This window comes from Lepisma saccharinum, assembly GCF_977018435.1.
Source record: "Lepisma saccharinum chromosome 12 unlocalized genomic scaffold, izLepSacc3.1 SUPER_12_unloc_1, whole genome shotgun sequence".
Lineage (NCBI taxonomy): Eukaryota > Metazoa > Arthropoda > Insecta > Zygentoma > Lepismatidae > Lepisma > Lepisma saccharinum.
Window position 1 is genome coordinate 18,280,533 of NW_028142891.1, and position 16,733 is coordinate 18,297,265.

Here is a 16,733-nt window from a genome sequence, read left to right on the forward strand (position 1 = left end):
GAGTTAATAGCTTCAAATATGTTGGTAACGTTATCGTCTTGTAATCAAGGGGTCCTGGTTTGATACCTTGTGGAGGTATATAGTGATTTGGATCCCGCTCTAAACTGTAATTTCAAGTCAGATTAACTTATATACTTAAAGTGGAGTTTAAATTCACATTTATTTTACTTGGTTTCTGTTTCTTACTGTTAATGGTGACAATGAGGTTCTTTTCTTGTTTGTTTGCGTTGGTGTTTCAAGTTCACGTTATGCACAGGAAAGCTAATCTGGACTGGACCTACAGTTTAAAGTGGGGTCCGAACCACTCTCCACCGGCTATCAAATACCGTACAATCGTGACGATGAGAATAAGTAGTGAACTGGCTGTATAAAGATAGGGAAGAACACAATTAACTGATACAAGTATGTAGAAATAGTATCAGTTTACGTAAATATTCGTTTTAATAGTGTACAGGCAAACACTACAAGTAGAATAATTTTTGTTTTCAGATGCCAGAGGTGTTGTGGATTCAACACAGAATTTAATTGAAGAATTTACCGGGTGCAATGATGTAGATGTGGTTCCGACACAGCGAGTTGTTGGAGATATAGATAATTTTCTTAATGGGTCACAAAGAGAAACATTGAATCCCATATTGTTATCTGGTAGTAGTTGTCAACCTGATAGTTTTGTGCACGAACCTAAAATAGTTAATACATCAGAAGGGGAGATAGGTACAGTTCTATCTACCCAAAATATTCTTCACGAGATCGATGCATATATCGGATCTACAGATGCCAATCCAAATTTGTTTTCCCAAATACAAATTTCGGAAAACAAAAATAATAAAGATTTAGGCAAGTCTCTGCGGGATGTAGTGCACATGATATCAGATATTAACAATGACAGAGAAATCTGAAGAAGAAAATGAGGATGTTATTTTGGACGAAGTTGTGGATGAAATGATTTTAGATGTAATTTCTGATGTTCCAAGAAGAAATGAAGAGGAAGGCATGGAAAAATTTTTAAGTTGTGCACTTAGAACCCCCATAAATAAGGAAGTGATTTTGCTAAAAAATAACCTGCAAATGTTAGGGTGAATGCTACCCGTAATAGTGTAACATGGTTGTGGTTCAAAGGGGGAAGCATCTGAAAGTAGCTCCTCGAGTGATGATAAACAATTCATTGTGTTGGGAGACTTTACCCGAAAGTACAAGAAATTTAATTTGGAAGGTCGTCAAATGAATGTACGCCTTCAGCCTGTTCCAGATAACGTTAATCCCCTTAACTGGATTCGTACAGGATTAGACCAGATTATCGACACCCTTACAGAAGATTCTGATGCTCGAGACCATGTTGGTTTAACCATTAGAAATGTACATTCCTCAAGAGACCCATTTTGGGTTAGCTTTCGCCTAGCAAGCGAGTTGAATGCTGAGATTATTTGGGAGTCTCTAGAAAATGTTATGCAAAGTAACTCCAGTTTTCTTGCATCGGACGAATTGATTTTTCATTTACATCGTGTCAGAGTACCAAGTGGGACAGGTCCAACTGGGAGATTCAAGATTGGGTTAGAAGATATGGATGAAGTATGTAAAAGGCGCTCTGGTATTATAACAATTAAAAATAGGGATTATCTGTGTCTTCCACGCGCACTTGTTGTGGCCAGAGCTTATACAATTTTGAAAGGACACAATGAAAGAAGTAAATATAGGATGGGACGTCCAATTGTAAAAACAGAGGCAGAACAATTGTTTAAAGACGCTGGTGTGCAGATTACTAGAAAAGGGTGTGGTATTTTAGAACTTGAAAAATTTCAAAATGTTCTGCCACAGTATTGAATTGTTGTACATGCTGATCTCACCGGTAGCAACATCATGTTTGAAGGCAGTAAAGACATGACAAGAAGACCATTATATCTCTTACACACTGATCACCATTACAATGTTATAACCTCCTTGACTTCAGCCTTCAGTTGTTCGTATTATTGCGAACATTGCAAGAAAAGATTCTCGTCAGTAACAAAACACAGAGACTGTCCAAACAGGTGCAGAAGTTGTTTACAATCTCACGAAATGGCGAATGTTCTTAGGGATTGTAATGATTGTAATAGGCAGTTTAATGGTGACAAGTGTTTTCAAGAACATAAAAGAAGCCTAAAGGTGGTAAAAGCATATGTGAAAAAATTCATCAATGCACTGTTTGCCTTAAAGTTATTGCTATGAATGAACGAAAATCTAAGCATGTTTGTGGGGAGGTTTATTGCAAAATATGCAGAAAATATTTCTCCAGTAGCCACCAGTGTTATGTGAAAAAATCTTCAGCACCCGAACACAAAAAAACATTTATAATGATATTCTACGATCTGGAATGCAGCCAAGATACTCCCTTCGATAATCATCCAGATAGAACCGAGCATCAGCCTAATCTGTGTGTTATGCAACAAGTTTGTACTGATTGTGTAAACAAGTTAGATGTTTCAACCTCCTGTGACACCTGTGGAATTAGGCAACATATATTTAGGAAATCACCAGTTCGGGAACTATTGTCCTACATTAAAGAAATACCTCACAAGTTTGACATATATTGCATATGTCATAACATGAAAGGGTACGATGGTCATTTTCTTCTACGGTCCATGATCACTGAGTTTAAGGTCTACCCGGAAATTATCATGAATGGGTCGAAAATTTTACTGATGAAGTGTGGTCATATAAGATTTCTGGATTCACTGAATTTTCTGCCGATGCCTCTGTCCAGTCTGCCATCAGCATTTGATCTACCACCTGAGAAAAAAAGGGTTGGTTTCCTCATTTATTCAACACTTTTTCAAACAGAAGATACAAAGGCGAGTTACCTGGTAGTGAATACTACTTGCCAGATCAAATGAAGCCAGAAGAACGAGATAAATTTTTGAGATGGTATGAGGGGCGAAGACAAGCCAAAGACAATATTTTTGACCTAGAGCAAGAGCTAACTGATTATTGTATTAGCGACGTAGAAATTCTACGACTAGCCTGCCTTAAGTTTAGACAAACGTTTTTGGAAGAAAGCGAAATTGATGTATGGAGAGAGGGTGTCACAATTTCTGGAGTGTGCAATTTACTTTTCCGAAGAAAATTTCTAAAGGAAAATACTATCGGTGTGATACCTTCTTCAGGTTATCGTTGGGCAGATACGCAGTCCATTGGAGCAGTGGAATGGCTTGTGTATGAAGAGAAACGGAGAGGTGTTGTTATCCAACATGCTGGGAGAGGTTTGGAGAAAAAGATAGATGGTCTGAAAGTTGATGGATACTACGAAGATGACAACGGAGATGGTCATATACTTCAATATCATGGCTGCTACTTTCATTCCTGCGAGAGATGTTTATCAACTAAAAGTGGACAAGTTACTGATGAGAAATGTGACACGGTGGATGCTAGGAGGGAGAGAACTAGGAGAGTGAAGGAACGTCTGGAAAGAACAGGAAATAAGGTTGAAATTATGTGGGAATGTGATTGGCAAAAGATGAAGAAAGAAAATGACACGATCTCGGAGTATGTAAGGAATCACCCCATGACCCGTAATAAACCTCTTGATCCGCGAATGAGTCTAACTGGTGGACGGACGAATGCAACAAGATTACATCACAAAGTTACTGATGGTGAGAAAATTAACTACATCGATGTGTGTTCCCTATATCCGTATGTATGCAAGTACGGAAAATTTCCAGTAGGACATTCTAAAATATACCTAGCCAATGATTGCCCTCCTATAGAGAAAGTGGAAGGTTTGGTAAAGTGCTCAATCCTCCCACCGCGTCACCTTTACCACCCTGTTCTTCCCGTGAAAATGGATGGAACATTATTTTTTGCTCTATGTAGAACCTGTGTGGAGGAGAAGTACCAAGGAGATTGTAACCATAGTGATGAAGAATGAAACTTTCATAGGAACTTGGGTTGCTGACGAGTTGAAAAAGGAAGTAAAAGAAGGGTACCAGATAATCGAAATGATAGAAGTATGGCAGTATGATGTAACTGTGTACAATCCAGAAACCAGAGAAGGAGGGTTATTTGTTGAATATATTGATAAATTTCTGAAAATGAAGGTTGAAGCAAGTGGTTGGCCATCCAGGTGTATAACAACAGAAGACAGGGAAAAGTTTATTTCAGAATTTTACGACAAAGAAGGTGTATCCCTAGATTATGACAGAATTGAGAAAAATCCGGGAAAGCGGAGTCTTGCTAAACTTATGTTGAACAGTTTCTGGGGCAAATTTGGGCAACGCTCTAATCTTCCAAAAACCACAGTCATTTCCCAACCGTCAGAATTATATGATAAACTTTCCAACCCATCTGTCTGTGTGAATTCTCTACTCCCAATTGACGAAAATGCGTTAGTAGTAAATTGGCAGCTTGTGAATGATTCGATCGGTGAGTTACCAAATGTGAACGTGGTGATTGCTGCTTTTACAACAGCTGGAGCAAGATTGCATCTCTATCAATATCTGGAGCAGCTAAAGGATAGAGTACTGTATTATGACACGGACAGTGTTATTTACACGACAGAACCAGGAGATGTTAACCCTCAAACGGGCGAATGTCTTGGGGAGATGACGGATGAATTGGAAATATACGGGATAGGAAGTTACATCACAGAATTTGTTTCAAGTGGCCCCAAATCCTATGCATATAATGTAATAAATCCTGTCACAGGGGTTGAAAATACTGTGTGTAAAGTGAAAGGGATAACTTTGAATTATGCAAATAGCAGAGAAATAAACATGCCTTCACTCAAGGATTTGGTAGTTTATGACGCCCCACCAATTACAGTTCACAACCAAAGAAAAATCTGCAGAACGAAAGATTTGAGGGTAATCAACAGACCTGAAAGTAAGGTTCTCCGTGTTGTTTACACGAAAAGGAGAATTATTGACAATTTCAATACAGTTCCTTATGGTTATATCCAACCACATAAGAAACAGCGACGTTAATAATGTCTAAGCGACATCAAACCCTTAACTTGTATAGACTTCAGACAGTTGGATTTCTTCAAATTTTGTACCCTCTAAATGAAGTGCTTCCAACCAAATATAATTATTGTTAACAATGGCACACATGTTGACACATCCATTTTCCATGATCCTTGCTGGTCCTTCTGGGTGTGGAAAATCCAATTTTGTGTCAAGAATACTCACACATCTTGAACATTTAGTGAATGTAGATTTTAAGAAGATTACTTGGTGTTACAGCGAATGGCAACCTTTATACGAAACAATTTCATCTAATGTGGAATTTCAGAAAGGCTTACCGGACACCGACACGTATCTACCAGAAGAAGGGCCACATTTAATTATTCTGGACGATTTAATGAGGGAAGCTGACACTAGAGTTGTGGATCTTTTTACTAAAGGCTGCCACCACAGAAATATCAGCTCAATTTTTCTTACACAGAACATTTTCCACCAGGGCAAAGGTCGAAGAGATATATCAGTCAATTGTCATTATTTAATCTGCTTCAAAAATCCTAGGGATAAAGCGCAAATAAAACATCTCTCATGTCAAATTTGTCCTGAAAATAAGAAATTTATGATGGAAGCATATAATGACGCAATATATCCTCCCTATGGATATTTTCTGATTGATCTAAAGCAGTCTACGCCAGATAATCTCAGATATCGAACGTGTATATTTCCTGACGACCCTTATAATTATGTTTACGTCCCAAAATAAGTAACACCTACTTTTGAAAATTATATCACTTACCTACTATGTCTTCTCCAATTAGGAACACAGATTTACTCCGCATTCTCTCAAAATGTAAACCATCGATGCGAAATGCCATTGTCAAAAATGCAGATGCATCGTTGGTGCATGATATTTGTGAGTGTGCTCACAACACTTTAAAAGGCAATGTGCCACTCAAACCAGCTCAGAGGAAAAAACTTACCCGTTACAGACATGTGTTAAGAAAACTGGTAAAACGAGGAATATCTTGGAAGAAGAAGAAACGATTTATTGTGCAATCTGGTGGTTTTCTACCGTATCTAATAGGGCCATTAATTGGTGGAATTTTTTCAACTCTCTTCAAATAATGGAATACGGAAGGAAAATGGTGTTAGTACCTGAGGATACTCTGCAGAAAATTCACAACCAACAGCAGCAACATACAACACCGGTATCAGAATTGGATATAGAAATGAATAAAATATTGAAGAAGAACATACCTGACCTGGAGAAATGGAATTTATATCAGCAAGTTCTAGCTAGGTATCTTCACTTTGCACGTAATTTAAATAAGCCTATAGAACTATCGATTGTATCAAAAGGAGAAGCACAGAAGGAAGACAATTTGAAGATCAAAGGTGATGATGAAGAAGAAAAACAACCAGCGCAAGATCGTATTTATGATGAAATATTGGCTACCATACCAAGAAGATTTCATGGAAAGGCAGAGCTATTATATAAAAGATTGAAGAACAACAATGATATCATGTGGGATTCTCAAGGTGAAACTAGTATATATAACAAAACTATCCCAGGAAGTAACATTATCGACCTTGTTGGAGATATTGTAAGGAATCGCCAACACAGTTCTCCCACGGGTTACGAACGTTTCTCTGAACTACTTGCAAACCTGAATGTTCCTCAAGAGGTTGTTGTTAATAACCGACGTTGGAAATTGATAGAGAAATTAAAATCTGGTTATCAGAAGGTAGATACTGTGAGAGAAGAAAACCGGAGCAAATGGTTGAAGTATTGAAATTTTACACACATTTATTTTATATTCCTTATGAAATATGAATTCCACATTAAAAAATATTTACTACGATATTACAAATCCATCCGGTTTTTCCACTGTACATCGCTTGTGGGAAGGTATCAATAGAAAGTATTCAAGAAAAAAAGTTGAAATGTGGTTGCAAGCACAGGAAACATATACCTTACACAAACCAGCACGAAAAAATTTTCAGCGTAATAAATATATTCTGAATAATATTGATGATTTGTGGCAGGCAGATCTTGTCGATTTGAGAAGTTTAAGTAACTATAATGAAAGCAGAAAATATATTTTGACAGTTATAGATACATTTTCTAAGTTCGCCTGGGCAGTCTTGCTGTTCGGTAAAACAAGCAAAGAGATTCTTAAAGCATTTGAGAAAATTTTGGAATAGTCAAAGGGGAGAAAACCGATCGCTATACAAACAGACAAAGGATCAGAGTTTCTTAATACTAAACTTCAAACATTCTTTAAAAACAATAACATCCGTCATTTTACAACAAAAAATGCTGATGTGAAAGCCAGTATTATCGAAAGGTTTAATAGAACTCTCAAGGAGAAAATGTGGAAGTATTTCACATCAACAAACAAGTATACTTATATTCATGTGTTACCTAAAATTTTACAAGCCTATAACAACAGTAAGCATAGAACAATTAAAATGGCCCCAGTAGAGGTGAAACCTGACAATATTGTCCAAGTTTGGAAAAAACATGCATAGTAAAACATCCACAGCAACACGAAAAAAATTGCCAAACTTTAGAGAAGGAGATTATGTAAGAATCAGCAAGGAAACTATGCCTTTCGAAAAAGGCTATATCGGAAAATGGTCACAAGAAATTTTTAAGATTAAACAGGTTATTAGACATATCCCAAGAGTGTACAAACTTGAAGATTTAAACCAGGAAACTATCGATGGTAAATTTTACAAAGAAGAGATTCAGAAAGTACGACTACCAACCCAGTTCAAAATTGAAGAAATACTGAAGACTAGTGGTAAAGGCAGCAGAAGAAAGTCGTTTGTTAAATGGAGAGGATATCCGGCATCTTTTAATACTTGGATCCCACACTCACGGTTGAAAAATTTAACATGAGATCTTCCTTCTACATAACATTACCCAGCAGCAGTTCGATGGACATATTTCCTAATAATACACTCGCCAACTATACAACTAAACTTCTCAAACAAGTGGAACTTCATGGAGAATGGGAAGTTGCTGCGGTTGAAATCCATTATCCCAACTTCATGTATAATGTGACAGAGAGACAGAATATTATCTACTATAACCTTGACCCGGTAGATCATGTTTGGAAAAAGGTAAAAATACAGCCGGGATACTACAGAAACATGGTGGAGGTAGTTGCTGCAATCCAGAATAGTGGTGTACCCTTCCTCATCTCGCTTCTGGATGATCAACATATTCTACTAAGAGTCAATGAACAGTTAGCAGCAAAAGGGGAAGAATCAAGAATATTTATTGAGGTGAGATTTTCACCAAAACTCGCAACCCAATTAGGATTTGACCCTTTTAAAACAATCAAGTTTGTTGGTAACCAACGTGTACACTCTTCTTCTCCCACCAACTTATCTCTTGGTGTCCCGCAACAAATGTTTATATACTGTGATATATTAGAGCATGTAATTGTAGGAGACAGTTTTGCACCACTTCTGAAGATAGTAGGAACACATATTAGACACTTTGTTTTCGGAAGTGATGCACATATCGACTTTCATTCTCCACAGTACACCCCATTAATGAAAAAACAATTTGATACTATCAAGATAGATATTAGAGATCACACGGGTCAAAAAGTACCATTTATATTTGGAGAAGTGTCCATTAAACTTCACTTCAGACGTTCCCAAGAATAATGAACCCGTATGCACATCACTATCATATACTTTCCAGAAAAGGTATTTCAAATGTATACCAAGGTTCACCCTTTCAGAAAGGACATGGTATTGGAAGTTTCCTTGGAGGACTGTTTAGATCTGTTCTTCCACTTATAACCAGAGGAGCAAAAGCAGTAGGCAGAGAAATGCTCACTACAGGAATAAATGTGCTTGGTGATATTTCACAGAATCAACCAATGAAGGAATCATTTAAAGTAAGAGTTTCAGAGGCCGGTGAAAGATTGAAACGAAAGGCAGAAGACAAGATTAACAGAATGGTTGGTTCGGGTAAGAAAAGAAAAGTTCCATTGAATAGACCACAAAATAAAACTAATTCCAGAAAACTCAAACGCACAACAACGAAAAGAAAAATAACAAACAAAAAAAGAAAGAAAACAAAAAGTAATAGAAAAAATATAGACTTGGATATATTTGGATAACAGATTTCACCAGCAATCTTACTTCACACAGTTTAGTATCAGATTGCTTGTTGAAGGAAGAGGTTCTATTCATCATGTCGTTTATAAGCAACTTTTCTTGTCAATGTGCCAATTCAGAATTGGAGATCTTCTCTGTTCCTCCCACACAAACAAGTATACAGTCAGGACAGTGGATTTCATACAAACCATTAGCATCCCTAACAGATGATGCACCCGTAGAATTTACAGTTCCTGGACACGGTGAAGATTACCTGGATCTACCACACACATGCCTCTATCTAAAAGTTAAAATTTACTCAACGGACAATACAACAATAAGTGCTACGGATAAAGTTGCACCTACCAATAATTTTATGCACTCTATGTTCAATCAGGTTGATGTATTTCTTAATCAAAAGCTTGTGACATCACCGTCTCACACATATCCATATCGTGCATATATTGAAAATTTTCTAAATTATGGTCCAGCTGCCAAAGAATCCCATTTGACTTCATGCTTGTGGTATCAGGATACTCCAGGCTACATGGACTCTCTAAACAGTGAAGAAAACAAGGGTTTCCAGAAAAGAAGAAGTTTCATCACAAGTAATAAATCGATCGATCTATTCGGTCATTTTCATTGTGATGTGTTTAACTTGAAACGTCTTGTACTTAATAACATCGAAATGAGAGTGAAGTTGATACGTGCTAAAGATGCTTTCTGTCTAATGGCCGAGAGTAACACGTTTAAAGTTCACATAGAAGATGCTACATTATTTGTCAGAAAGGTTTCACTAAGCCCAAATATTAAGATTGCACACTCTCAAGTGCTTCAAAAAACAACTGCAAAATATCCGATAAACCGTGTACATATGAAAGTAATCACATTTCCAAGAGGAATTTTGAACAAAACCATAGACAATCTATTCCTTGGGCAAATTCCAAAACGCATTATTCTAGGATTTGTGACTAATGCATCGTTCAACGGAAAATATAATAAAAATCCTTTTAATTTTAATCATTTTAATATCAACTTTCTCTGCCTGTACGTGGATGGTAAGCAGATACCCTCAAATCCACTTCAACCTGACTTCAGAAACAATCTTTTCGTTCGATCATACCAGACGTTATTCCAGAATACAGGAATTCAGTATCTTAATGATGGAAATGGACTCTCTAGAGAAGACTACGGTCAAGGATACACCTTGTTCGCCTTGGACTTAACTCCCGATATGTCTGCCCATACATCAACCCACTGGAATCTGTTACGACATGGGACTGTTCGATTGGAGGTGCACTTCAACACAGCCTTAACGGAGACAGTAAACAGCGTAGTATATGCAGAATTTCAAAACCTTCTAGAAGTAGACAAGGATAGGAACATCATTGTCGACTACACAGGCTGACGACATAAAAGGTGAGTGTTTCTTTTTATTTCATTTAGTAGTGAGATGGGGTGTGCAGTAGTTGATATTCAAGGATTTAATGTAGACAACAAATTCGTACCCAAAGAGGTTGGAATTTGCAGTGGTGACTGTAGTCAATCCTATCACTGGGTGGTAAAACCACCGTTTCCAATGCATTATCTCTCTGAAAAAGATTTTCGATCCGCAAAATGGTTAGAGAAAAATTATCACGGTTTATCATGGTTCGAGGGGACTGTCCAATTTGACTTATTACAAACTCTTCTACAACACACTCTTACCCCATACTCCACGATATTCTCTAAGGGGTTAGAAAAGTCAATTTTTTTATCTAATTTACTTCACAGACAAGTTCAGGATCTCAGTGTGTACGGTTGCCCTTCATTAAAGCTGTCCTCGCATAAACTTTCACCTCGTTGCTTTCATTCAGCACATGCGCAGTCTACTTTTTCTTGCTCACTATCAAATGCTTATAGTCTTGCTCGCTGGAAATATGAACACCCTTCAGTTACTTGCACCGCTGCAGAAGCTTCATAACCATAATCATATAGGCGTGTATCCATTTGATATGTTACCGCCATCAGTATCCACACCTGCAGCCATTATTGTAAACACAGACCCTAGTTACAAGGCAGGAAGACATTGGGTAGCCATCTACATTGATGTTTCAAGAACAGGAGAATATTTTGATAGTTTTGGAATGCCACCACATGCAGCTATTGTGCAAAACTTTCTTCAAAACAACACAATATCATTTTCACACAATACCTTTCAGCTACAGGGACTGAACAGCGATGTATGTGGGCATTACTGCCTATTTTACATTTCACATAGGGCTAAAGGTGGATTCTTAAACACATTTTTACACCAATTTACCAACAACACAAGTAGTGTAATTGATGCTACAACCAGCGCACTTATAGCGTACAAATGATGAGCCCCCCTCAAGCAGATTTGGCTATACTTAAACCTAGCTCAACATGCCCATATGAGTTTTTTGCTCAAGTGTAGCACCCCGTCTAATCCAAGATTTTTGTAAAAATGCCCGAAGCTACAGTGTACAAATGATGAGCCCCCTCAAGCAGATTTGCCTACACTTAAACCTAGCTCAACATGCCCATATGAGTTTTTTGCTCAAGTGTAGCACCCCGTCTAATCCAAGATTTTTCTAAAATTCCCGAAACTACAGTGTACAAATGATGAGCCTTCTCAGATTGATTTGCCCATACTTACAAAAGTTGCATCAGCCAGATTGTTGTCCATAAATTTGTTAAAAATAAGCTCTTCTTGATATTGTTTTGGATACACTTGAAATTAAGCCAAAATCCTCATAAAACACACACCCACCCACACCCACACACATACACGCACACACCTACCCACACACATACATGCTTACTTCTGGTTTATTTCTATTGCATCATGCTGTACAACAAATTATTATCCAATAAATTATTATGCATGTGTTGTTTTCTGATGGGTTAATTATGACATAATGTGATGATGTGTTATATTCTGATTGCTTTATTGTTTCAGATGTTTTAATCCGTGCTTAGGGTATATAAAGAGATTTTGCGCTACTCCTCAGCCAGTATTGTGAGAGTGGCTGAGGAGAACAGATGTGTTGTTACAGTGCTTCTCATACTTACAGGCCTGTTTGGTTTAATTCTTTTTATTCATATTAAATATATTTCTGGTATATTGAACAAAAAGGGCTTATATTTTGTATAAAACATCTGATATTTGTTGCATCCAGCTTGTTTGTTGTAATCCACTCTTATTTAGAGTCACGCTTATATCTGTCCCAGCCTGTTATACAAAAATCAATACATAACACTCAGCGCTAGGTCATTGCCATTCTAGGACATGCATGTCTGTGCAGGCATTTGCGGAAGGTCAGTGTAGATCAATATTTATTCTCTTTTTCCACTTGTAGGCTATTAGCTTTACAACCTGTCATAATAAGCATAGAGTTTTGGTTTAAAACCCAAAAAATTGTGTATAATAAACTGAGAATAAAAATTAATAATATTAACATATTAAATATACACAAGAAATAAACAAAGCACACAGCTGAACAAAATATATATATATATTAAGTACAAAATTTTGAATTGAACCCCAGGAAATCTTATATAATAAACCAACAACAAAAATGCCAAATCAAAAATATTGCAATCAGTGTAATAAGAATATATCCAGCCCCAATTGGGCCAGACACCAAAAGAATTGTAACCCAGGCAAATTCAGAACTCCCACAAAAATTTGCCCTAAATGACACAACATATTTAGCAAGGCATATTTCAATAGACATGTGGGTTCTTGTTCTGTACAGTCATCAACATTGCCCCCACAACCATCTACATCTGGTCTGAAAAGAAAGCATGAAACACCTGTTAATGCTGGACCAGCAAAGCAGCCACGTTATGAACCCATCCATAGCAGTTTTGCTGGCCAATTAAGGGATTACCGGTTTGTATCAGAGCCAAGATGTGACATTAAGAATTTTTTGAACAGTATAAATCCAGATGTGCAGGCAATTCTAAATGCACAAAATGGCTCTTATAAGCTGTCCCTCAAATTGTTTACACAATATAAGAAGCCAAATGGCACAAAATTTACACAGCCCCACATAGCAGAAACTGTACCGGTATATTCAAATGCAAATTCAGACAAAATAATAAGCAGTTTAATAGATCAATTGAACATTAAACACTCTGAATTTGCTGCAAAAGAGTCTGGATGGAGCCTATGCGGATCTTCACACAAGTTATATGTTAATATTTCTGAATTCAGCCCATTACAAGGTTCCACTTATGTGCCATTACCTGCCAATATCAAAAACAAAACAGCCGTGGTTAATATAAAAAATAATGACCAGAAATGCTTTTTGTGGTGAATTTTAGCTGCTTTGTATCCAGTTTCAAGGAATCCTGATAGAATAACTTATTATAAACAGCATGAACACAATTTTGATGAAGCAATGGAGGGTTTAGAATATCGAATGCCTGTTCAGAATATTGATAAATTTGAAAAAAAGGCCAGGCACATCAATGGCAAACAATTATCTATTAATGTATTTACTTGTTCTACTGGCCGTGACAATTGCTTGATAGATCCTCTCAGAATCAGTACACTTGATGAATCTGCTATTCCGATTGATCTGCTCTTAATTAAAGGGGATGGCACAAATCATTACACTCTGATACATAATCTTGAAGCTTTAGTCAGAACACAACTAGACAAAACTCATAGAATATTCAAGTTGTGCAGAAGATGTTTGACTGTATTTGATGGTCAAAAAATGGTGAATGGGGTTCGGGAAAAAAATGCAGAAATTGCTAAAAACAAGTTACTTGAGCATCTGAAATACTGTGGCAACCATAAACCTGTTCATATGGTGATGCCAATGCCAAGTGAAAATGCAAAATTCAAAAAGTTTGAAGCCTTGTTGGAACACCCAGCATATATAGTCTGTGATTTTGAATCAAATCTCAAACCCCTTGCATTTTGCAGCCCAGATCCTCATGAACCTTCAATTACATCATATCAATTACATGAACTTTCCAGCTTTTATTATGTGGTTGTACAGGATGGGGTTGTTAGTAAAGAATATTTATACATGGGAGCAGATGCCATCAAAGAATTTGCACATAGAATAGAAAATGAGTGCCATGACATAGCATCTAATGTCTTATTAAAATCAAAACCCATGTTGCCTTTAACAGAGGATCAGATTGAAGATTTCAATAATGCAGAAAAATGCCCGGTATGTGATTCTGAATTTTCAGATACAAATATCAAGGTGAAACACCATTCTCATACAGATGGTAAATTCTTAATGGCCCTGTGTAATAGCTGTAATATTAAGATCCAGAGACCAAAATTTGTCCCTATATTTTGCCATGGTGCATCCAGTTATGATTTTCATCATCTGATCAGGTACGAGGGGTTTGACAAGCAGAATTTAAATATTTTAGCTGAAAATAATGAAAAATATATTGCCATTAGCAAAATAATTAAAGTTAATGGTGTTCCTATTCACTTAAGATTTCTTGATTCATACAGAATTTTATCGGCTAGCCTCGCTACACTGGCCACTCAATTATCTGATGATCAATTCAAAATTACATGTGCTTTGTTTCCAAATCAGGACCTGAAATTAATTAGGCGAAAGGGTGTATATCCATATGATTATGTTACAGATTTTTCTAAATTTGATGAGTGTTCTCTGCCACCACAACAAGAGTTTTACAGCAAAATCAGAGGATCTGGAATCACAGATGAAGATTATCACCATGCCCAATTGATGTGGAACAATTTAAAATGCCAGACATTTGGTGATTATCACGAGGCTTATTTAAAACTTGATGCCACTCTCTTAGCTGATATATTGCAGACATTCAGAAAATCTTCCATGCAAAATTATAAGCTGGATCCAATGTATTTTTACAGTGCTCCGGGCCTAGCATGGTCTGCAATGTTTTTAAACACTAAAATGCAATTGGATCTGATCCAGGATCAAGATATGTATTTGTTTATGGAACAATGTATAAGAGGAGGCATGGTGCAATGTTCTCAGAGATATGCCAGAGCAAATAACAAATATATTCCTGATTATGATCCAGCATTGCCATCAAATTATATACTGTATGTAGATGCAAACAGCCTCTATGGTTATGCTATGATGGATAAACTGCCATATGCAGGGCTTGAGTGGGTTGAAAATTTCAATATTGAAGATCTTAAAGATTTTGATGACAGTGACTATGGCCTCTCCTTAGAGGTTGATCTGACAATTCCAGATAATTTACTGAACACATTTTCTGATCTGCCCCCAATTCCTGAGGTTAAGTGTTCACCTGGCTCTAAACAGAAGAAATTGATGATGACTCTGGAGCCAAAACAGGATTATGTCATATATTACAAAAACCTCCAGTTCCTGATGAATCATGGTGTTCAAGTGACCAAAGTTGGAAAAGTTTTGAGGTTCAGGCACTCAAAATGGTTGAAGCCATATATTGATACAAACACAAAGCTTCGAACATCTGCAATGAGCCAATTTGATAAATCTTTGTTTAAATTGATGGTAAATTCAGTGTATGGCAAAACAATTGAAAATGTCAGAAAACATATTGATGTTAAAATAATTACTGACCCCAGCCGGAGCAAAAAATTGATTGCAAAGCCTAATTTCAATTACAGAAGAATTTATGATGAAAATATGGCACTTTTCAACATGAAAAGAACAAAGATCAAATTTGATAAGCCTATTTATGTAGGGGCTGTGATATTGGAATTGGCCAAATTACACATGTTAAAATTGTATTATGATGTGTTGAAACCTTTTTATGGTGATTGTGTAAAATTGATGTACATGGACACAGATAGTTTTATTCTTGATATTCAAACAGAAGATGTTTATAAAGATATGTCACAGCCTGCATTGCTTGAATATTTTGATACCAGTGAACATACAAGGATTCAACCCCTGGGGTGTAAGGGGTGCTGGTTCCACGTAGTGCACCCAAAAGTCAACCTCACTTCCACGTAGTGCACCCTGGACAAGAGACTAACGAGGCTCTGGCGACTGGCGCTATGGCCAGTATAATTTTGTGTGTGTTGTTCTGTTTTATGTCCTTGTGTGTGCTGAGCGCGCGTTTACAGCCTCAGCTTTTAACAGAAGTCAGAACATTTTAAGGTTTTAAAGTTTTTAGTTATGCAACGTTTGAGTTGTAATTTGTAATGGTAAGGGGCTGGACCCCGTATAATGTGACGGGAGCAAATTAGTTAATATTTGATGGTCACATGTCCTAATGCAGGCATGTAGTCGGCAGAATCACGAATTAGTGAAAGTTTTGCACGGTTAGTAAGAGATGTGCAATTGCTTGAAATTGTCTGTGTAAAATTATCTGAGTTAATTATATAAACTTGACGAATTATAACCATGAATGAGGCATTGTTGCCAAACCAGACACACGGTGAAGATATTTAATTCTAATTCAGCTGTTCGTACTAAATTAAGTTACGAGCTGAGTGCAAGTGAATATATAAACAGCTCCTGTTAATGATCAGGGAGAGGTGTAATTTCTCATGTGAATAAATGGTTAATTATTTCGAAACTCCCATTTCATTCTATATATGCTTACAAAATCGGTATGTGATAATTGCATGTTGACATATTTTAATATTGTGTGTTTTCTTTCAGAGGGAAGAACTTTGTGTGTCTTGCCAACGTAACTCATATTATTTCT

General features: G+C 36.8%; 1 protein-coding gene across 1 annotated transcript; it reads left to right on the plus strand.

The window, feature by feature from the left end:
- Positions 1-882: 882 nt before the first annotated feature.
- LOC145982193 (uncharacterized) lies at positions 883-4,955 on the plus strand. Its single transcript, XM_083115758.1, has 3 exons — positions 883-991; positions 3,141-3,626; positions 3,847-4,955. Exons 1-3 carry the CDS (start codon positions 883-885, stop codon positions 4,953-4,955), a joined length of 1,704 nt encoding a protein of 567 aa, XP_082971884.1.
- The last annotated feature ends 11,778 nt before the right edge of the window (positions 4,956-16,733 follow it).

Coding starts and splice junctions, on each gene's coding strand:
- LOC145982193 (XM_083115758.1), top strand. CDS start 883: ATGACAGAGAAATCTGAAGAAGAAAATGAGGATGTTATTTTGGACGAA. Junction 992..3,140: donor AAGAAGAAATGAAGAGGAAG/GCATGGAAAAAT, acceptor TACCTTCTTCAG/GTTATCGTTGGGCAGATACG. Junction 3,627..3,846: donor ACATCACAAAGTTACTGATG/GTGAGAAAATTA, acceptor TGCTCTATGTAG/AACCTGTGTGGAGGAGAAGT.